Raw genomic sequence first — 21,974 nt, 5'->3', positions numbered from 1 at the left:
TGTGCAAAAGAACAAGAGCCTCGGCCATGCTATCACTCAAATGCTTACCAGACCAAAATTACATAATTTTGCCCCTAAACACCTACATTTTATTAGATTTAGGGACCAACTCTAAGAAAAATTCTTCTAGCTTGTATAATATTCTGATTACAATATCAGATCACATAAAAAGTAAATATAAGATAAGAGAAGAGATGTTTTTATGTAAGAGTTTTCTCCAACTCAATGCAGATGAGGATCATAACCTTTAAAACTTGGTGAGGATCATAACCTTAATTGAAATGCAGAACGGGGAAACACACATGCACCAGCAGTTAATCAAATTGATTAATATACAGCGGCCTCAAAATGTCAAAAAGTTTGATGTAAACATGATTAACATAGAAGCTAGCTGTGATATGAGATAATTAATTAATTAGCATATTTGCTGTCAAAGGAGAGTGGATGTGCATTAATCCAAGGGAAAAGGATTCCAGATCATGACATTATTGTCCGTATAGTGATGGGTACGAGGATGATGAGTAGTTGCAGCATCCATGAAATCAAATTGCATATGATCCTCTGAAGGCTTCCAATGGCGTTTCCTTTGGTTGATGAACCAGTTATTTATCTGTTTCAGATCCAGACCTGTAGATTCTGCAAGAACTACCTTCTCAGCCTCCTGCATGCATAGAGAGTATACATATATAATATATATGTGAGTACTACTATTATTTGTACCATTTCAACTAACCAACAATTATATATATATATATATCGATACCGATGGATAGGGCCACTTGTAATGTGCAGTCCACCATTGAAGCAACTGACGTCGGGCTTCCTCAGGCAACTTTCCATTCTTCTTCGTTTTCAGAAACTTCTGCTTGAGACTGCCTAGATATCCACTGTACTTGCGCAGAAGCTCAACTTTCAATTCCCCATCTTCAGCTTCAGGGTCTATGTAACTCGCATTCACATCAACATCTTCTGATTCTGAACACTCACTCCCACCAACACAATCACCTTTACTAGCTGGAAATAAAATAAAATAAAATAAAGATTGCAACTTAGACACCATAAATTATTATCAATGAACATTAGTAGCATTTAGACGGGAAAAGACTTGAGTTTCAGTTTCATGATATGATTCTCTAATGTGAAAACTGAAAATTAAGTGTCATGGTAAAGCATATGGTCACACAAGCACAAAAATTAGTTGTCAAATAATGTAACCTAGCTACCTAGGAATGTAGTCAACTCCATGAACCATTAAAATTCTTAAAAACTGGTCTGATTGACTGAGAAGTGACCTCGTATATATACATATACTTGCCATACAAATTAAAAATGACCATGTACATGCAGATGATTTTGGATGAACACCAATCCATCATACACAACATGGTGAAAACTTGATTTTTCAAGAAATGTCTCGATCTCTATTAGGTAGACATGCATGTACCTAGCATTAATTGAGCTTTTGACATATATATATATACGTGTGTGTGTGTGTGTGTTAAGCTAGGTTGTTTAGTAGTGTTTGCGTATGTTGCTAGCTAGTTCTGTGGATATTCTTATGTATCTAGATTTATCCTTAATTGGGATCTGTAGTCTTATAAATAGGGGTCTAAATTAAGTCTTAATTCGAGGGGTGTTGGTGCTTAATTAATTAGGAGGGTCATCATGATCACCAGACTGATGTGAGGATGAGTTGTTAGGTGTGGTTAGAGCATGGAGCTGGGAGTGGATTGTGGAGAGGAAAAGCATGGCTTCTTTGATGGGTTTTGTGAGCTCTTGGTGGTACTTAATGAGCATCTCGCAATAGGCCTCCATGAACTGGTCCAGCGCAGGGTCTCCATCATCATCTCCTCCTCCTGCTGCTCCTTCTTCTATGCTGCTTGCAACATTAACCCTCATCATCCTCATGGCACATAACGAAGAGGAGGCCTGCTCTAACCTACCAACCACTTCAGGAGGTGCCCCAACCTAATAAATTATATAACAAAATCATTATGAATTTAGTTTTTTAAACATATATCAGATAGCAAGGGCATGCAGCTAGCTAGAGAGTACTGGTAAGTAAAACCTACCACCAAATAAATGAAAAATTAGAAAGAAAAAAAAAATGTAGTCTATTATGATCTCAGTACGTAGTGATCGATCAGTACCTTTTGACAATTGACATAGGCAGCCAAGAGGCGAGGGAAGAGAGGATGAGCCAGAATCTTAGCTTTGATCATCTGCTGGTGTTGATCATGATGATGATGAGTTTGGTTGGTGCTGCTAGACCCACAATCTTGCTCTTGGGGCATAACATTGATCATGTTCATGGCATGAGCAGAGACCCTAATTTCATCCTCCAGCTGGTTATAATTAGAAGGAATATTAATATTAATATTGTTGCTACTGTTGCCCTCAAACCCTATTAGACCATTGTAACTAGTACCACTATTACTATTACAATTAGTCCCTCCCTTCATCTCTCTCTCTCTCTCTCTCTCTCTCTCTCTCTCTAACACACACACAAGAAGGCCAGCTGCTTAACCCTGCATCTCTAGCTAACTCTGAGTTTGGCCTGCAATTGGTAGAACCTTTATACACAGAAAGAATAAGCCAAAGGGTGCACACTGCACAGTAACAGTTCCACTGGTTTAGCCTGCAGTCAGAAACATGATCATGGCAGGGTAGCTAGCTGTTTCTTTAATTCTTTTCCTTCTTGACTGCTATAAATCTGTAAAAGTTAGATTTACATATCCCTCGGAAATATATGCCTAGTTTACTTTTTCTTCCTCTACATAAACAGTACCCTATCTCTCTCTCTCTCTCTCTAGACTCTAGGATTCCACAATTACATATATATATACGTAGACTGGTGTAGAATACTGCATAGGGAGAGACACAGACAGATAGAGTTAAGAGTTGAATTAAGATATTGCGCAGAGGTGGGAGGGGTGCACGCGGAGTTAACGTGTCCTCTGCACCAACGAATCCTCATCTACTGAGAACCTTTCCTTCCCGATGAAACAAAATTTCTTATCATAATCTTCTCGTTTATTGTACTCTATACATATATATATATACACATGCCACTTCAGCTGCAAACTTCCTCCAGTCCTCAGTGGGAAGAGGGAGGGAGAAAAAGAAAGAGAGAAAAAGGTGGTTAGCTGATTAATATGGTTTTATGGTGAGGATCAAAACTAATATTAACAATTAAATTAAGAAAAAAATTAAACTCATGCTAAACAGCCAAGGCCTATTGGCCCTGTTCTGCTGCTGGTGTAGGTGATTGATGGCAAATCAAATGTCAAACCGTCCACTTCAGTCATTGATGGTACTCTATCTGTCTCCCATCCATCCAACCATTAATGTCTCTCTCTCTTAGTCTCGTTTATTTCAAGCGTAATTAACTCCTGCTCATGTTAACTTAATAATAGAAAAAAGTAGGTTTAAACGGGGAGCTGTGGGAGGGTTAGTGGGACAGTCCAAAGTCCAAACATCCCTCTCGTCCATCTCTAGTCTTTCTTTTATTCTTGCATTTCATCCCACTACAAGTTGAATATTACGATATGGCATACCTTAACCAAAAACCAATAAATTAAGAGTGAATGTATACAAGTTCTTCAGAACCTATATGTTGGACAAATTATAAAAATTAGTTGAAACCTCGAAAGGGGAGGGGAAGCAAATCTTTTCAAAGTTTTTTTTGGCCATGAAAATCTTTTCAAAGTTGAATACAAAGGAAAACACAATTTTTTTTCCGGAATGGGGGTTAAAATTTAGCCACCGGCTTAATGGCAAAAACAGTGTTAAAATGAAAAGCATCTCATTTGGACTATATTAGAAATAATAACAATAATAAAATGAATACTCTCATAAGCCACCGAATGATTGATAATTTCCAATCGTCCACAATGTACTTATCAAACTGCACTTCCAATGCTTTGCAAACTGATAATCTCTTGCATCAAAAAGCATAAATTGGTTGTTGAATGGCTTCATGAATCATTTCAACTTTCTTATCTATGACAGAAATTCATAAAAGAAAAACAGAACTTTGTTTTGGATAGATGTACTTAAATCTGGCTTGGGGATTGATAAAGCATGCGTGCAACCTCCTAGAGTTTTTGGATAACAACGGAATTGGCTACACCAGCCTGCTCTATTGTCTGGTCTAGATCACTGAGCTGTTTGGGAGGGAACCCCATCGTCTGCAGTCGGTAACTTCTTGCTCCATCAGGTCTTGATGCATCAATAAAAGCATGGATGTCTCTGATTGTATGGTGGTAGTTGAAGCGAGACACCATACGTGTGCCATCTGCCAACCTTAGCTGGATAGAGGTTGACGGTAATGACTGATCCACAGTTAAGCGCATTAATGGCGCTGGAGCACCTGTAAGGGGAGGACCAGCTGTAGTGGGAGGAGCAGCAGCAGTTGACTCAGAGGTAAAAGTGCTGCCACCTAAAGTTCTTCCAACACCCTGAAAAGCAGTGCGCTGCCTCACTGGTTCCTGCAAGTATGCAAGAATGAATCAGAAAGAATGAACCAGATGCAGATGAATAGCATACATACAGGAGAATAGGAGAGAGCTAAAAACAAACAGGATAGTCTTCCTCCCGTCTCATAAGATTAACATGAACAGCAGTCCTCCTATCAGCTGGTTCAAGCTCTTTTGGACACTCAGACTTCTTGATGCTCTGCATTCACAATAACATTGCATTGCTGTCAGAAGAAAGATCAAACCAAAGAAAACACATGACAATTAATAAACTGACCAACATGGCCCTTTTTTTTTTTTGAAGAAAAAGGTGGGGGGGTGTTGTGCTATCCGGTGCATTTGGAAACTCCTCTATTCTGGCTACCAATGTGCTATGCCCCAACATACTTATGAAAACAATGAGAGCAAACTATGTGGGAGTATATTTAAAAGATGTTGTTCTACTAATCCATAAGAGATATGGATCTGTTTTTATCTCTGGTTGTCTCATTCAGAAAGATAAATATAAGGATTTTATAAAAAAATGCGATGGTTGTTTTCAGACATTTTTTTCTTTCTAGTTTATTGCATGAATTTCCAGGAGCCATTACATGTGTTGACAATGTGACAACTAGAAACAAAGAGTCAAGCACTAATTGACTAAGCAGAGAATCCAGATCCCAAGCAATAACGTTTCACCTTTGAAGCAAGTTGAGATGAACGGACTAGAAACAGAAGCTGGTAGACTTGAACAAAATACCAAAACAAATTTTATACAGAAAGAATTATAAAGTTTGAGAGTAATTCAAGCCACTGTGAAAAAGCTTCATTAAAACTTACTTCCAAGAACGGTGCATTTTCAGGATCTTCAAGCCTCCGCAACGGACCATCATCTATAGAAAACCCATTCCTCCAGAAAGTAATGGTGTGAGTGACAACTTCAGGCGGCTGAGGTGCAGCAGTTGGAACAGTCTCACCTGAAAGTAGTCTAGCTGTTCCAGTAAAACTTTTTGAGCTTGAAGAAGGTTGATGGTGATCCATAGGTCCTTGTGCAGCTGCCAACTGTCTAGCTTGACTGAAAATTGAATCCACATCACTGCCTTTGGTAGGATCTTGGACAAGCATTCCACTGGAAACAACAATAGAACATGTTAAGACTATCAAATAAATACATTTAACTAAAACAAATTAATAACAATTACAAATTATAAACCGTGGTACAGGGTTTATATCTGCACAAAATGAAATGCCAAAGATAGCTCACAGAAAAACTTCAGGTCAATAACAACTAACTTGGCAATGATTGGAATACATTTTAAGACTAGTACCCAGAATTCGACTCCTCAGCCACAAAAATTTGATTCTTGTTAAGGCTTCCTACAATTGGGTAATTTTTCTACAACGTTCTTCAGGCTGAGAATTACATACTTTGCTAAATGTACTAACTTTTGCAAGAAGGGTGGGATTGCGTATAGAACATTCACACCAGCAAGTCAGTGCAGAAGTGGGCTTTCATGGGATACAAAGAAGAGTGGGTGTAAACTACGTTATGGTAATGTTATTCAACCTAGTTCAGACGAATTCTTTGCCTTTTTCTTCTCAGTGGAGTGAGTTGATATGGTAAAGTAAAACAACACAAAGCATTAGATTCTACATTTCACATTGTTCATTATTTTGTCCTATTTTCTGGGTCCCCAAACATAGGGTTATAGAGCAACAAATCATCTTGCCTCCTAATTCTCGGGAACCAAACAAGAAACTCAAAAAGACGGTACCTTTTCTCACCACCAGTGTAGTACTCTTGGGGCTCATCGGAGTCACTGTCGGACCCACCCTTGGCCGGCTGATTCAGATCAGAAAGCGTGCGTATGCCGCCACGTGGACGACCGGCAGGCTGCTTGCTGCTATCGGGGTTGTTGTGGGACCCAGACGCGGCGGCGCGCTTCGATCGGAGCTGGTAGGGAGCGCGGGACGGAGTCGGCGACGGCGAGCGAGAGCGCGGGGGCGACTGCGAGGGAGAGTAGTTAGGCGAGTGTGAGGGCGAGGGTGAGAGCGAGTGGGAGACGGGGATTGGGTGCGCGGCGGTGTTGGTGGCGGCGGCTGCGCTCGCGTTGTTGTCCAAGAATGTTGAAACGGCAGCGTCGAGGTCCCAATTGTGGCTTTCGAGGAAGAATTGGGCTTCTTGGTTGGAGGCGGAGGTGATCTCGCAGAAGGAGTTGATTAGGGCTTCGCTTTGGGGATTCAGGGTTTCTTGAGCTTCGGCTTCCATGGTGAAATCGTTGAGAGGGAAGGGAAAGAGGTTCAGAGGCAGTGGTGGTGTTCAGTCTTGTTGGGATTCCTTAATTGCTTTGTAAGACTAGAGAGTTTGGGAGCTACATATAAAAGCTTCTATGCTCTATCTCATTATATATCGGCGCTGTTGCATTGTCCCATCTACACCACGTCGTTTTGTCACATGAATCATTGGACGGCGTGTCGTATTATAGGCAGCAGGAGACGAGTAGAGAAGAAATGAGACGCACCGTACTGCAGTGCACCCGTCAAAGAATGTTTCATGTGAAGCCCCTAAGGCCATGTTGTATTGTATTATACACTTGTAGAGAAACAATGTAAGGGTGAATTAAGTTTAAGCCTTTCGGAGTAAAACCAAGTGGCAAGAAATTATGTTAAGTACGATAAGTCAAAAATTCGAATCCTTCTAAAGTAACAAATATAAGTTTAGTTTGAACTCATGCATTCAAACGAAAAAGAAAGAACTTATATATATGATCAAATAGGTTGTGAATCCACAAGAATTCAAGCAATCTGTAGAACGGAAATAACTATCACAAACACTAATTTTCTCAGTCAGGAGAATGGCTTAATGCCCTGCTCCCTTACACATAATGAGTTTCATAGATTCCCAAAAAGAACACTTGAAACCAAGAGATAAATCTGAATATATTCTTTTCTTATAATCCACGAGAGAGGCTTAAAAGTCTGAAATAAATGGCCCAGTTCATTCGATACTTGGCGTGAATTAACCCAACTAGGTAAGAATTGAACTTTGACAAGACAAGCATCAAGAATGACTAAAAACTCTACTCCACTTGTTGTGATGGTGTCATTCACCTGTAAACAGGAAAATCAGACATAAGGAACTTTTTAATTTTTTTTTTTTTAAGTCAGCAATGGAAGTAATTATGATCATGACAAAGAAAACAATGTTGTGGAATTGTCTCAGCAGGAGAGGGGTAGGGGGTTTGTGCAAGTGTGTTTGTGTGTGCATATGTGTGTTTGTGTGTGCTTAAATGTGTATTTAAGTTACAATTGTTAAGCAATGAATGGGAGGTAGAGAAGACAGTCTATAAGGGGCCTGTTTTTGTGTGGCATGTGCACAACTGAGTATGTGAGCAAAGTTGCAAGCACTGAGAGATGGATGCTCAAGGAAAACCTTAATTCCAATTTACTGACCACCATTCTAATTGTTATAGTTTCTAAACACTTATGTAGCAGGAGAAACACTGATCTGAGCTACCTGACATTAAGATTTGAACAAAACATTGCAACTGCAAGTTTAACTCATAGTGCTGCTAAAAATTTATAAGATGACTGAGTTCCTCTTAACAGAATCAAATAATTCACCAATCAATATTCAACATTCTAAAACATCATTAGTCTTCACCATTAACATGTAGCATAAATTACCATATAGGAGTTCACTTATAGCGACTCGCAGGACCTCCAATGTTTGGAAGGCGAGGAACCACAACAGGTCCGCCCCGAACTCTTTCGAGAGCAAAACTAATCCTCAATGGCCGACCCAACAATGCCTGCGAGCAGAACTACATCTATCAGAAGATGTTTTTAAACAATAAACTTTAGTACATGACAATTACTATTTCTGCCTCACCTTTCCATCCATGGCATCTTTTGCACACATGGCATCATCTTCCTTAGAGAAATTAACAAATCCAAAGCCTCTAGACCTGCCGGAGTCTTTGTCATACAATATCTTCACTACAATACAAAACGTGCACATGACTAAGATTATATAGTTGATTTTACCATTTAATGTATAAGCAATTCAACTTGGTATTACAATGTGAAACATGTGATCAGTTTGAGTCAGACTATGTATAAGTTCTAACTCAGTAAAGAATAACAGTCTGTGATCAGTTAGGCTTTTTGTCGAATACATAGATGACTAATGAATCATATGCAGATTGGGAGACCAAGTTAGGTTGATAAAGTAAGAGACTTTACCTTCAGTGACCTCCCCGAAGGAAGAGAAAGCGTCTTGCAAGGACTTCTCGTCCAATGACCATGACAAACCTACAAGACCCAAAACCCATATCACCACAGAAACACATCCAAAAGAGAAAATTACAAAGCTTTCAACGACTATGAGACTTGAGCGACCTCCAACGAAGAGTTTATTGTTTGGGGGAGGAGAGGAGGAAGACGGTGGTGAACAGTAGCATCGCCAACTTAAACTTGAGTTTTGGATTGTTGTCGTTGTCGATGCTCTTCTAGCAAGGAACGTCAACAAAGTGTTGTTCCTCATTTCTCGTTAGTCGCTAGCCTCTGCCTCTGCCTCTGCCTCGGTTTTTATTTTTTGCGCGGATTTCAGCTTCTGGGTTTGGATGTGGTTTGTGTAGAAAAATGATTGTACGTGACCGACCACAATATCACGCAATATGATGTTATTAATTCACTCAAATTATAATATGTGACGATTTTAAAGATTTTTTTCTAAATTTTAAGATTTTAAAAATTAATTATTATACACGTTTTATAATTTGAATAGATTGGTAACACCACGTCATTATACCACATAGTGTTATGGTCACACACAATAATTTTTCCTACACAAAGCACATCCAAACCTAAAAGCTGAAAACCGGACTAAAAATAAAAACCAAGGCAAAGACATTGTATGTGATTGTAACACCACGTGGTATAATGACGTGGTGTTACCAATTTACTCAAATTATATCACGTGGACGATTTTAAAAGTTTTTTTTCTAGATTTTAAGGTTTTAGAAATTAATTATCATCCACGTATTATAATACCACGTAGTGTTACGGACACACAAAATAATTTCTACTTTGTGTAAGGTCAAGCCCAAAGCGTTAGACCCACAAATTTAGACTTGTGGGCCTCATTTGATTGCAGTCCATGCCACGTCATCTACAGAACAACCAAGGTGTGAAGATGAAAAATCAACATTATAATAAAAGACGCGGTCGTATAATATGCGGTGACTATATTATCGAATTTTTCCATAAACATTTGACCATTTTGATAGTGTCTACTTTCTAAAGATTAAAAAGTTTGCAAGTTAGATGCTGAATGTCCGTTAAAGCCCATCTCTGTGGAACAAATTAACATCATTATTGAGAGTGGCAATGCTCCATTTACCATCATGGTTATCATTTTGTGCCTGAAATTGCAAATGCAATGAAGAGCCAACTTTATTACCCTTCACACTAATGATGACTACAAAATGAACTACTGGTCCTTTGATGCAACAAAATAGGTAAAAGCTATAGATATAACAAGGATAAGGAAAAGAAACCTATTCAACAATTATAACTCAAATGGGTTCTTATTCTTCAATCGATAGCCAAGGAAAATTGGAAGTTTTGGTTAATTGAGTCTTCCAATCTGCCGCATGGGCCAAATGTACAACTTGACTGAAGCTGTTATTGGAATATGATAGAACTGAATACTGACTAGGACTCATTGATGTTCCTTCTTCCTATGCTTGTGCTCCAAGTTCCAGCATTAGAGTATTGCTGATAGCATTTGCTGTTGGGCCAACAAATTGAACTGGACCTGATCAAAAGTGAAAATAGAGTAAATTCAAAAACCCTGCATCTATATTCTATCAAACTCCATGTCTAAGGCAAGGCACAATCCATGCTATTTTCCATACTGGAATGGCCAAATAAGGGTTGTAACAAACCTGGACTGACATAACGATTCTTAAGAGCCCAGTCATCCCGCAAAGACGCAAATTTTTTGAATGGTGCACCTGATATTCAACCAGGAAAGAAAGAAGTAAGTGCCAAGTAGTGCAGAGTGCTGGCTATGCTACTTCAATTTATGTTAGAGGCAATTAGGTCATGAAAGGTTCAGAGAAGTGTTACCTTCAAGTTCCACCATTGCTTTCTTAATCACAGGCTTGAACTTCCCTGCAAAAATCAAACTCTAAAAATTTTAATATGCATGATTGGGTTCATAACAAAGGAAATCCATACGATATGGGATTATCAGCTCAACTAAATTTCTAGAATCTATGCCATAATGCTTTAGTATCATGATTTTGTCACTAAGCATGTTGAGTTCATCATAAAACTGGGTTGTTAGGTGGTGGTTCAGATTTTGGGGTGACGATTCTAGTAATAGAAATAGCAACAGAACATAAAAGATTCAAGGGAGTAGTTAGCCTAAATTAAATGGTGAAAAGGCAAGTGATAGTTGTACCATGTCTCCGCTCCACATCCATTAAAGAAGTCAATGCTGTTCCACCAACTGTCCATTCTTCAACTTCAGCACCCAAATTTCCAACCTGGATATACAATTTACATTAGTAAAACACTTGTGAGTTTCAAATAAAGAAAGAAGCAAGCTTGATGAAGAAAAATGAATGGAATCATAAAAAAAGATTTAGACAAATATAGTTGATAACTTGATATCAGAAACAAAGATAACTTACAGAGGAAATCAGCCCTGTCTTTCCGGCATGCAGGAGGGCTCCGGCGCCATAACCCAATGCATAGCAGTAGTTTGCATCGAAGTTCGAAGGCAAACCACATCTACCCTCATAACTGCAAAGTACAAATATAAAATATCTGATACTCGGAAGGAAATATACAACAATATGACCTATTGTCTCATCAATTGAACATATAAAAGATGAGACCTCAATGAACCACAGATGAACAAATATGTTGGTACCCGAAGAAGTGGGTCTGTCCTTTGAACTGCCCTTTATATTTACCCTGCTGCGTCCGTTTGTCCAGTTCAGTTTCTACCATTTGAAAAAGCATTTTTTCTGTCTCTATTTTGGCAACCTAAATGTTCAACATTGTGTACGATTCAACAAATACGACCCAAAAAAGTCCAACAGTATGGGGAAAAGATATGATGAAAAACAGAATATACCTGCACATTCCCATGTGGATCTCTTTCAAGCAGTAGTTGCTCCTGAATTGCTTGAGGAAAAAACTCGAAAAGCTCAAGAGATTGGCTCCGGAGTTTCTTTTTCCATGCTCCTGCTTCATCAACAACATCATGAGCTAAGATTTCATTAAGCTCTGCAATTAGTTGCTGTACCTGTAAGTTATATGGTAAAACCAAAAACAAAAAGAAAACTTTAAGAAAAGCCCAGCAGTCAAAATCATGAGAATAGATCAAGTTATATCATCTGTTTTTCAGAACCAAACCTCAGGAATGAAATCAATCAGGCCTTCTGGTATAAGTATGACACCATAATTAAAACCAAGTTCTGAGCGTTTGCAGATTATATCTGTTATGTAGTCTGTTACACTCTTGAGTGTCTGCTTTTTGGAAGCAACCTGCAGAAAAACGAAATATTGTCAAGTCACAAAAGTTCCAACATATATAGCCTTACATAAAAGGATATCATAAAATACCTCTTCCCCAATAATCGTAATGTTTGGACGAGTCTCCAGAGCACACTCCAATGTTATATGAGAAGCCGCACGCCCCATAAGCCTTACAACTGTAGGAATAGACAAATTAGGAGTACAATCAAGGATATTTATGGTCAAAGTTCATATGCATGACAAGGGTATGGTCGAAGTTCATATGCATGACAAGGGGCTAAGCACTTCATGTTACAGAATTGTGTTGTGCAACAGAGGTGATACTTCCGTAATTGGATAAAAAATGAGAAAACAAGATTCTATAGAGTAATCCACCTAGCTTGTTTAGGTGAAGAATGACACTTTTTCTTTCCCAACTTAACCAATGGTATACTAATGAAGGTAGAACTTAAAAATCACAACTTTCAGGATTGGCTTGGAGAAGGGGGAAAGCCTGCTTGCATTTGGATATGATGAACTGAAATAAAGTACTGTTTCGTAACACTCCTTAATCTATAAAAATAAGTATGTAACGTGCAAAACCATGATAAGTTTGTAAACCATGATTCACTCTTTTGCAACCAGAGCACTTACAGTGGTAGTATTTCCCAGTTGAACGGGCATCTGTCATTACATTACCAATCATTTCTGAATATAACTGCATGTTAAGCGCAGGGAAGTCCATTAATGAATGATCCAATTCATGAGTAAAGAATGTACAGTTCTTTTCATAATGCTTAGCTGCTTTAAGCTCAAGCTAGATTAATTAGGAAATTAGATTCTTCCCCACTATCTTGGCTGTATTTGGAAGCTATAAAGAAGAGAAGAAAACATGTCCATTGAAGTACAAAAGGAGGGGAATACTATACTCGCTTGCTTCTGAAATAAAAAGAAAAATCAGAACAACAAAGAATAAACATAGAGGATATAAAAAGTGACTTAAAGAAAGTCTGGCACTACTTATTCAAGGAAGAAGGATAGAGGAAATGTTTGTCAAAGTTTCTGGTTAGCTTTTACCCTATAACCACCACCCAAAAAGTCAAAATTTTAGAAAATTTGATGTTTTCATACATGACTAGAATCAGTTCCATACTCAGGACTGAAAACAGGATTCAAAAGGGATATTTGTGAAAAATAAAATGATGCATAAGACATAAATTTGGGTTGTGTCACAATGTACAATGACAGAACCTTGTTAAAAACTAGTGCAAATATGACTGAAGATAACATAAGGATTACCTTGCATGCAGTGTCAAATCCAAAACTTGTGGGGACCTCTTTGCATTTCAGATCACCATCAATGGTCTTTGGACATCCAATAACCCGTGTCTTCAGGTTTTTACCCCTACAAGGTTAAGAGCATAAGAAAGATATCTACATGATTACATAAACCCAAAATATTAAAGCGTATGAGCATAATCTCTTTAAAAATACGGAATTGCACTAATGCATAGACAAATCAGAAGATTAACTTGAAGAAGCATGCATCATACCTGAAGTTTTCAGCAAGTAGGCAAGCATTAGTATTTGAGTCGTCCCCGCCAATGACCACAAGCCCATCCAAATCAAGCTTCTTTGCTGTTTCTTCAGCTTGCTTAAACTGGAGGCATATACCCAAACTTCCGTTACCATATATCTAAAATCTGATCCGAGAGAAGAAAATCTGTACAGATATGAATTTGATAAAAGCGTGAACAATTTTTCAGGAGCAATTGAGTAACCTGTTCAGGAGTTTCGATCTTGTCTCTGCCACTACAGATCATGTCAAAGCCACCCTGCCAAAAGAGTCTATGTGAGATCACAATTTCCGTAAGTGAAGCTGTCAAGCATGCTGCAAAGTTCACTGAGAGTAATACTAGATCATTGTCATTTATAGCGAAAACACTATACAAGAGCAATGTACTTGATCAAAGATTTCTTGCCGCAGAAGAAAGAAAGGAGTGCAGAACTTTGATTGATAGATCATAATATCAAAATAAAGACTACCTGATTTCTGTAAGGATAGACAAATTCGTCATGCAATTCAACATATTTACCCTTCATGATCCCTGCAGGACCACCCTTAAATCCATACATTATGCTTCCAGTTGTTCGCTGCTGCAAGTAATCTAGCCAGAAAATCAAGAATTAATACCTGAAAGCCAAAGCTTCAACTGATAAAATCAAAAGGCTGAAACTCAGAATCAAAGCAAGACCCCTCACCAAAAATCCCACAAATGACGTTGTGTCCACCAGGAGCTTGTCCTCCAGAGAGAACAACTCCAATCCTCAAACCTTTATCCTTTGGCAATGAAGAGTCACCAGCTGGCTTCAGCATTGCTGAAGGCTGTCCAAATACATTGGGAAACAACTTCGCAATCTCATCTGCAATTACATGAACAACATTATATTACAATCACCATCAATTCAATTATCACATTATATATAGGCCTAGTCAGATTTCAAAAAAATAGTCCATAATATATTCCAATCAAGGCCGGTCCTGAAAGTAGGCCAATGAGGCAACCGCCACGAGTCTCCAAAAAGTTTGGAGCCCCTAAATTGGGAGTAGATGAAGGGTTGAGCACCCCATTTTTATGGTTCGGCTCGGACCCCAGAATCTCAGAACCGGCCTTGATTCCAATTTGTTTTTTCTTTTCTAAAAGTTCATATCATTTTTTTTTGGTACAGTGGATGCATTGAACGATTGAAGAGAGACCTGGATTTCCGGCGGCGGAGCTTTTTGGGCCATCCACGACGCTGAAGGAGGATGTGAGAACTTTTGGAAGAGGAAGCGAAACGTTGAGACGGCTGGTCTGGACCTCACTGTACTCGGAGGCCAAGCGACCAGGCTTTTCCTTATTGCCGCCATTGGCAGACATGATGGGCCGTTAGTGTGAAGGAGAGAGAAAGCGAGAGAGAAGAGAGGGAGGGGAAGAAGCAGAGAGATGGGTGTGAAGTGGGGATGGTTTTGGTTTTTGGCTTTTGAAGCGGAGAGTTCGTTACAGAATCATATTGTGGTATCCGCCAACTTAGGGTCAGGTTGCCTTGTTAGTTAGGAGTGCTATTCAACGGCTCTGATTCGCGGGTCTTCAAATGAGGGTGAACCGCTGTCGTTTTATTAGTACATTCTTTTGTTACCACGTGTTATTTGAGTAATTCTTTTGTTTGGAAACCTAACTTTGTTTTCTTTTTAATAAACTAATAAATAATAATAAGAAGAAGAAAATGGGTAAATGATGGCCCTAATTCCCAGCCTCATATTCAAAAGACTAAATTTAAAGTCTTAAACCCATATCTTAAATTTTTGTGCATTCCAATATAATTACATGGTAGTCACATAAAAATAAACACTAAATTGAATTCATAGACTAGCATATTGATCGACTTCAAAAAATTCTCCACTTTGTGAATGATTTTTGACATCAAATTCCTTGTCTATTTTTTGTTTATCATCTAAACTTTTTTTTTTTTTATTAATCAACTATCGTTTATGAGATTTAGATTATGGACTTATACCCATAAAATGAAATTGAATTAGCATGTTCACTACTTGCAAAAAAAAAAAAAAAAAACTTTTCACTACTTTTTTATGAACAAAATCTTCAATTGATATTTACTCCAAATTTTCATAATAAATTATTACACAACCTATTTCTTTTATTGAAAAAGTAAAGCCTAAGGCCCTAAACAAGTAAACATTATGACCAAATAAAAAAAAATAAAAAGTGAACTAAATTAGTGTTAGTTTTGGGTTGAAAAATGTTGGGCTTTTGGGTGGGTATCGGCCCAAACTAAAAGGTAGCCATCTAGGCCTTAGAGAGCAGAGGAGCTTAGAAGTACTGTATCAACTTCACCACTCAGTCGCCTTCTACAACACAGAGAAGGCACAAGCCCTCGCCGCCGTTATCACAGGTACCAACTTCGTTGTACAACATAGTTGAGGTCATTTCGCTCCTCTCCCTCTTTCTCTATCTCTCATTGAACTCGTTAATATACTTCTTTTTCTTTTTCTCTTTTTATTGAGTTTTTGACTGGATTTAGTTGTGTGGTTAATCCTCTGCGTGCATTTGTTGAGCTTAAAAATTGAAGTATCTGATTTTGGGTATTGCTGAAAATAAGAATAAAAATTCATTCTTGTGAAGATTGGGCTCTGAAAACAACGGGCTTTGTTCCCAACAACCTTTAAAGGACAAATCAATAATTGTTTTTGGACTGGATATTAAACCAAGTTTGGGTAATTTAGCTAGCGAACACTTTTTTCACTGGATTATTCATGGATATGGTAGCTTTGTTGGAATCCTGAAGTGGTTTGTGGTGAAAAGTAATAGAAATTAGTGTTTAAGGTTACTGAGCTTGGTTTTCAAGTGGGTTCTTCTTATTTTTCATCTTTTGAATGCCATTGTAGATTTCTGTGATGCTGAGTTGTTTGGGAAATGTGAGTTATCTGTTTTATCTCCTTCGATCTGTGATGAGACTTTTAAGTTGTAGCAACATGCTTGATCTTCAGAGTGAACATACTTGAAATCCTTAATTAATGTATTTTTCGATTTTTAATTTTAAGCAAGGCCTACACCATTTTCTAGTAAAGAGGAAATCTTCAATGCATAAATAGTAGGCTATGTTTAACAGAGAGAGTCTAGAGCTTTGGCCCTGCTTTTGCATAGATTTTCTGTATTAGCAATTTCTCATGATTATCTTATTTGCGTGGTTTGCTTCATTCTGATGCAGTCGTATATTTAGTAAATTTTACACATATGGAAGTTATTGGTTAAGCATTATTTTGGGATTTGTAGGTTTGAAGGAGAAGACATGAATGCTTTCAAGGCTTTTAAAGCCAATGTCCCTATTGCATGGAGCCCTAATCTATATATAACTTTGGTGAGGGGAATTCCTGGAACCAGGAGACTTCACAGGCGTACTTTAGAGGCTTTACGTCTCCGCAAATGTAACCGAACTGTCATGCGATGGAACACTCCTACAGTTAGGGGAATGCTCCAACAGGTTTGATATGAGCTCACAGTGGATTCATTCATAGGTTGATATATCTTGTCTGTCTATAGTTTATAACGTTAGCATGCTACATTTCCTTGCAGGTCAAGAGATTAATCGTGATTGAGACAGAAGAGATGTTTAAGGCTCGAAAACAGAAGGACGCAAACCACCGAGCTCTACGTCCCCCGTTGACCATAAATCACCTACCTGCTTCTGCAAATGGTTCTTCTTAATAGCCTATGTAATTGGTTAGAGGCCAGCTCTCAGCTTCTTGGATGTGGACCTCTTGCTCAAGGAGAAGGATTTTCCAGTGGTGTATTTTTTGTAAGCTGCCAATTTGGATCCAGTAGTCCATCAATTTCTATGTTAGTTTTTTGTCTGAAATTTTACAGTGCTTTTGAGCTAGGTGCATCAACAATGGAAAAAAGTAATCTTGCAACGAAGTAGGCCTTGCAATGCAATACGGTGATTTGATGAATGCCTGATTTTCAGACCTGCATCATGGATATGTTCTTGTGTTGTACATTTCTTTTTGGATAAATAAAAATCTATTATTACATTGCATTCTAGATTACACAGACAAAAAAATGATAAAATATCTAATAATGATTGATAACCGTGATACACGTTCTCTTTTCTTTTTGGATACATACTAGGGTCCCTCCTTTGCCTCAATTCGTATTCTCTCAGTCATCTCTTCAACTATCATGCCATGTGAGCTCTTAAGCTCCTTTTTGTCTCTGTCATTTGGGCTGCTGTGCTGCTGGCCTTTGTACTGGTGTCTCATTGCAACGGCAAGAAAAACCAAGAAATTTATTGCTCCTAGCACTGCAAGCAGCAAGTAAAAGTACTCTACCCTTCCCTTGTTCAAATCACTCCTCAGCCAGCTCTTGTCAGTCACTTTGTCCACCACAGTCACCAAAAGACTGCTAACAAAGAACCCCATTGAGATGGTGCTTAAGAAAAGCCCTGTGCTCATGGACTTCATCCTCTCTGGTGCCTCTCTGATGAAAAATTCAAGTTGTCCAACATAGACAAAAGCTTCCCCAGCACCCACTAGGAAGTATTGTGGGACAAGCCAGAAAGCACTTATATTGGAATTTTGTTTGACAGCAAATTCCCTTCTTTGTATCTCTACTATTGCGGCAGCAACCATAGCAGATATTGATAAAATGAGTCCAATTCCAATCCTCTGAAGGCTTGTTAGTCCTTGGGGTTTGTTGGTGAGCTTTCGAGCAAGTGGGACAAAGAGTTTCTCGTTTAGGGAAGTAAAGAGCAGAATGGTGATGAAGAGAATGGCCGAGAAAGAACCTGAAGGGATGACAAAGGAGCCTACTTTTCGGTTCATGAAGGTGGCTTGTTCAATGGTGAAGGTAGTCATTTGAGAGTAGACCGTCCAAAAGAGGATGCATGTTGACCAGATTGGCATGAGCTTGAAAACCAGTTTCACCTCTTCAACTTGTGTCACTGTGGATACTATCCAACGATTGTTTCTGTTTCCTTCAATAGCAGCATATTCATCTAGGATTGCAGCTTTATCAAGACATCTAGGTTATTCACATGCGTAGGAAACAAAACCTTGTTATTGCCATTGAAGAACATTAATGAGAAAGTTGATGGTTTTATGCAATGGCTTCATTTATACTTACTTGAACCTCTCTGTGTGTGGGGTCTTGGCTTCTTGGTATTCATTCAAAAGGCTTGGATGAGAAGGATAAGAATAACCCCTCTTCTTCCAAGCCAAAAATATTACCCTCCATATGACAGTTAAAGGGCTGCCTCGAGGCTTATTGTATCGATAAAATGGCGTCCCACAAAGCAACACAACAAGTGCAATCCCCATTGTTCCTGCTGATATTCCATAACCCAACCCTCTGCCAACATTATCTTGCACATACACCAGCACAATAACAGCAAACAGAGACCCAATGCTAATGCCAAAGTAGAACCTGTTGAAGAAAAAGATCATGGCCTTCTCTTCCTTTGGATCTGTGACATCAAATTGGTCAGACCCAAAACCTGAGACATTGGATTTGATTCCACCACCACCTAGTGCTGTGGTATACAAAGCAGCATAGAGTAGGGCCAATTGTTTTCCATTGGCCTCAATGCATTCATGGTGTTGCTTTCTATAGTCATCACATGGAGGAGGCCTCATGCTTGGAATGGATGTGGCTAGTGTTAACAGAGTTATCCCCTAAAGCAAGAAAAATCAGTTCTTATACACAGAGTTGGACTTGTAATTCAAATTGGCTCAGAACTTACAAGAGCAGTTATGGTTGCAGAAAGTGCAACAGTCAGGTACCGTCCGAGTTTAGCATCTGCTAGGAACCCACCAAGGAGGCCAAGGAGGTTCAGAGTGCCCATGAAATTGGTCACAATGTTTGCAGATTTTGCTGAAGATATATGCAAATTTCCAACCAAGTAAGTCACTATATTCATAGATATGCCCATCACACATATCCTCTCAGAGAGTTCAATTCCTGCACAGCATAGTGATCATGAAACCTTTTAGTCAATAAACATTGGATGAAATAAATAAAATTTGGGTCAAGTTGAATAAAGCACCTAAGATAAGCCCTGCAGCAAGCCATCCACCAGTTTTGGACTTATCCACAGGGTTCCCTCGAAAATCCACCACAGTTCCATCATTTGCAGTACCATCTTTCTCACCACTCTTTGAGACCAAAACCTGTTAAAATCCAGGAAAAAAAATTGTTAAAAAAAAAAGGGAAAACTCATTGATATTTCAGGTTTGGTATACTGTTGGAGTTGTAAGAGGAAGTAGAGGTAGCTACCATGTTTTCAGCAGAGAGAGATAACTGTGTACTGTTTCTTCCTTACTCCTTAGTCAGCACTTTAAAAGAGAGCAGTAGTGCAGTACTAGCATGAAAGTGCATGTATGATTGGCGTTGGATGGGTATATATAGTACTATAAATGTGGGGATTACTAGCCAGCTTGCCATGGTCTCCACAATTTCTAGTGGTCAAGAGTAGCTGAGGTACTGCATAATTGCAAAATCATGTGCACACTTTCAAAATACTTGAATGTGTTTTGTGGTTTTTATGCTAGCAACCAAAGAAAGGAAAGTGACATTCTTTCACTCTTAATTATGGACCTATCTCTTCTATCATTAGAAGCTCGAGAGGTGAGAAATGGAAAAAACATTTAACCTGTATGACACCTAGACGGCAGAGTTTTTATGATATATGTGGGACTGATATGACACTTACACATGCCAAGGATACGTTTAGATGAGTTACGGAAAATCAAATGGCTCACAGACTGTCTTCATTTGAGTGGGGGTCGCTGACAAACCTGTACGCTGTACTCCATTGCATTTCATGGTATTAACTCAAAATATCCAACTTGGTAATTGCATAAGGATGAAAACTCTCACAACTCACTTTCGATCTTTCGAGTAAACTCTTTAATCACTTGAACATTATCAAATAAGTTTATATATTTTTACACAAATAATTTTAATGTAGGACGTTTAAGTTGAGTTTACAATTCCTCTCGCACTTCTTTCATGCTGATCGCATTCTATGAAAATTGTAAAAATTCCCTAAACTTATTCCTTCTCACAATTTGGTGTATAGTATAAGTTTTTCAATAATGCTAGTTGTCCCACTTTTTTTTTCCCACATTTGTATCCCACTTGATGTGTCATTACTTTACTGGAAGAGTATTTCATTTTTCTTTTTTAAGTTTTATTTTTTAATTTTTAGTGTCCAATGTATGAATGTCATGTAAGATGGTATTAAATTGTGGTATAAAAATGTGGTAAGTGTAGCATTACTGTAAGTTTTTTTATATTTTACTCATCTGAATTTTAGGTTCAATCTCACTTTACGACTTAAAAAAAAATTGTATTAATTTTCAGCTTAAATTAAAAATTTATTGCGATATACCACATGTGGCTCATTTTGTCTAAACTTTTGTTAAAAATAAGAGTGTTTTGATTTTTTACAAGTTCTTATTGTTAGAAAAAAATAATTAAAATACACTTTATTTATTTTGGCACAATAAAAAACTTATTTAAAAAGATCAAAACATCCTAATTTTTAACAAAAATTTAGAAAAAATAAGTTATATATGATATATTGTAACAAATTTTTAATTTAGTTGATAAATTGATATAATTTTTTTTGGAGTAGTGCTACATATACCACATTTTTATACCATAATTTCATACTACCTTATGTGACAACTTACATAGCATTCATACATTGGATACTAAAAAATAAAAATAAAAACCCAAAAAAGAAAAGAAAAACTTTGTCCAATAAAGTAATGACACGTCATATGGTATACAAATGTGGTATAAGAATGTGGTAAGTATAGCATTATTCTTTTTTTTGAAGTGGTAAAATGAGATTGTACTTTGAATAAAATATAATAAAATCTACAGTATATACCATTACGTGCTTGATTTGAGGAACTCATCTTCTATGGGGCATGCCTCACTGGGACACGCCCCATTGAAGACTCACTCATCATGTGGATCCCAACTCATGTGAGACATGCCTCACTGGGCACGCCCCACTGAAAACTCACTCAACCTTTCCAAGTTCCCATCTTCATGACACTTGATGTACTGTGTCATAATGTCGGTTTCAATAAAACAAAAACACTGCAATAATAGGTTCAACTTTTCCCTGTAGCAAAAAATGGACTGCCTTTCTGCAAATGACACAGAATCGTGTGCAGGCGGGAATATCTTTTTGACCAGGTAATGTTAGTGTTGATCTTAGATTATTGGCGATTTCTTCTGGATATTGATTATGGGGGCCCGATTTACTAATTATCATTTAGCACTCAGTAGTGTAATCATACTATTAACTTGTCACTGAACAGACCTTCAGTGGTCCATAAGGGGGCCTCCTAATTCTATGGTGTGGAGAAGCCTTTTGAGGAGGACTCTTATGCATTCTAGGGAGGAT

The 21,974-nt window shown here is 38.1% G+C and overlaps 6 protein-coding genes across 7 annotated transcripts; 1 reads left to right on the top strand and 5 right to left on the bottom strand.

Annotated features, from left to right (window-relative positions):
• Positions 1-395: 395 nt before the first annotated feature.
• On the bottom strand, positions 396-2,438 carry LOC147288101 (homeobox protein knotted-1-like LET6). Its single transcript, XM_086242792.1, has 4 exons — positions 2,151-2,438; positions 1,674-1,968; positions 764-1,014; positions 396-661 (listed from the first exon to the last, which is right to left on the bottom strand). The coding sequence occupies exons 1-4, from the start codon at positions 2,310-2,312 to the stop codon at positions 452-454; spliced, it is 918 nt and encodes a 305-aa protein (XP_086098918.1). The 5' UTR covers positions 2,313-2,438; the 3' UTR covers positions 396-451.
• Positions 2,439-3,843: 1,405 nt separating this feature from the next.
• On the bottom strand, positions 3,844-6,841 carry LOC147288100 (plant UBX domain-containing protein 4-like). The gene is made up of 4 exons (XM_086242791.1): positions 6,233-6,841; positions 5,298-5,586; positions 4,582-4,677; positions 3,844-4,490 (listed from the first exon to the last, which is right to left on the bottom strand). Exons 1-4 carry the CDS (start codon positions 6,724-6,726, stop codon positions 4,098-4,100), a joined length of 1,272 nt encoding a protein of 423 aa, XP_086098917.1. The 5' UTR covers positions 6,727-6,841; the 3' UTR covers positions 3,844-4,097.
• Positions 6,842-7,197: 356 nt separating this feature from the next.
• Positions 7,198-9,075, bottom strand: LOC147288099 (glycine-rich RNA-binding protein 4, mitochondrial-like). The gene is made up of 5 exons (XM_086242793.1): positions 8,859-9,075; positions 8,703-8,771; positions 8,350-8,456; positions 8,145-8,269; positions 7,198-7,568 (listed from the first exon to the last, which is right to left on the bottom strand). Exons 1-4 carry the CDS (start codon positions 9,001-9,003, stop codon positions 8,156-8,158), a joined length of 435 nt encoding a protein of 144 aa, XP_086098919.1. The 5' UTR covers positions 9,004-9,075; the 3' UTR covers positions 7,198-7,568; positions 8,145-8,155.
• Positions 9,076-9,941: 866 nt separating this feature from the next.
• Positions 9,942-14,989, bottom strand: LOC147288098 (pyrophosphate--fructose 6-phosphate 1-phosphotransferase subunit beta-like). 2 transcript variants are annotated; one of them, XM_086239799.1, is made up of 16 exons: positions 14,752-14,989; positions 14,256-14,417; positions 14,040-14,161; positions 13,775-13,828; positions 13,547-13,653; positions 13,293-13,398; positions 12,648-12,711; positions 12,102-12,190; positions 11,892-12,023; positions 11,611-11,781; positions 11,404-11,519; positions 11,162-11,273; positions 10,930-11,014; positions 10,593-10,637; positions 10,409-10,477; positions 9,942-10,278 (listed from the first exon to the last, which is right to left on the bottom strand). In XM_086239799.1, the coding sequence occupies exons 1-16, from the start codon at positions 14,912-14,914 to the stop codon at positions 10,202-10,204; spliced, it is 1,674 nt and encodes a 557-aa protein (XP_086095925.1). In that variant the 5' UTR covers positions 14,915-14,989; the 3' UTR covers positions 9,942-10,201. The 2 variants fall into 2 exon arrangements, with proteins under 2 accessions (XP_086095925.1, XP_086095926.1); XM_086239800.1 differs by lacking the exon at positions 11,404-11,519 and having other exon boundaries at positions 11,611-11,720.
• Positions 14,990-15,866: 877 nt separating this feature from the next.
• On the top strand, positions 15,867-17,411 carry LOC147288097 (ribosomal protein L30 family protein). The gene is made up of 3 exons (XM_086241885.1): positions 15,867-15,947; positions 16,829-17,036; positions 17,129-17,411. The coding sequence occupies exons 2-3, from the start codon at positions 16,845-16,847 to the stop codon at positions 17,258-17,260; spliced, it is 324 nt and encodes a 107-aa protein (XP_086098011.1). The 5' UTR covers positions 15,867-15,947; positions 16,829-16,844; the 3' UTR covers positions 17,261-17,411.
• A 256-nt stretch (positions 17,412-17,667) lies between these two features.
• Positions 17,668-19,916, bottom strand: LOC147288096 (Major facilitator superfamily protein). The gene is made up of 5 exons (XM_086241884.1): positions 19,826-19,916; positions 19,596-19,719; positions 19,293-19,510; positions 18,677-19,224; positions 17,668-18,574 (listed from the first exon to the last, which is right to left on the bottom strand). The coding sequence occupies exons 1-5, from the start codon at positions 19,826-19,828 to the stop codon at positions 17,680-17,682; spliced, it is 1,788 nt and encodes a 595-aa protein (XP_086098010.1). The 5' UTR covers positions 19,829-19,916; the 3' UTR covers positions 17,668-17,679.
• Between the last annotated feature and the right edge of the window lie 2,058 nt (positions 19,917-21,974).

The sequence above is a fragment of the Dryas octopetala genome, chromosome 4, assembly GCF_963921425.1.
Source record: "Dryas octopetala chromosome 4, drDryOcto1.1, whole genome shotgun sequence".
In the NCBI taxonomy this organism is placed as follows: Eukaryota; Viridiplantae; Streptophyta; class Magnoliopsida; order Rosales; family Rosaceae; genus Dryas; species Dryas octopetala.
Note: the sequence above shows the minus strand (reverse complement) of the source record. Positions and strands in the feature narration are given on the sequence as shown.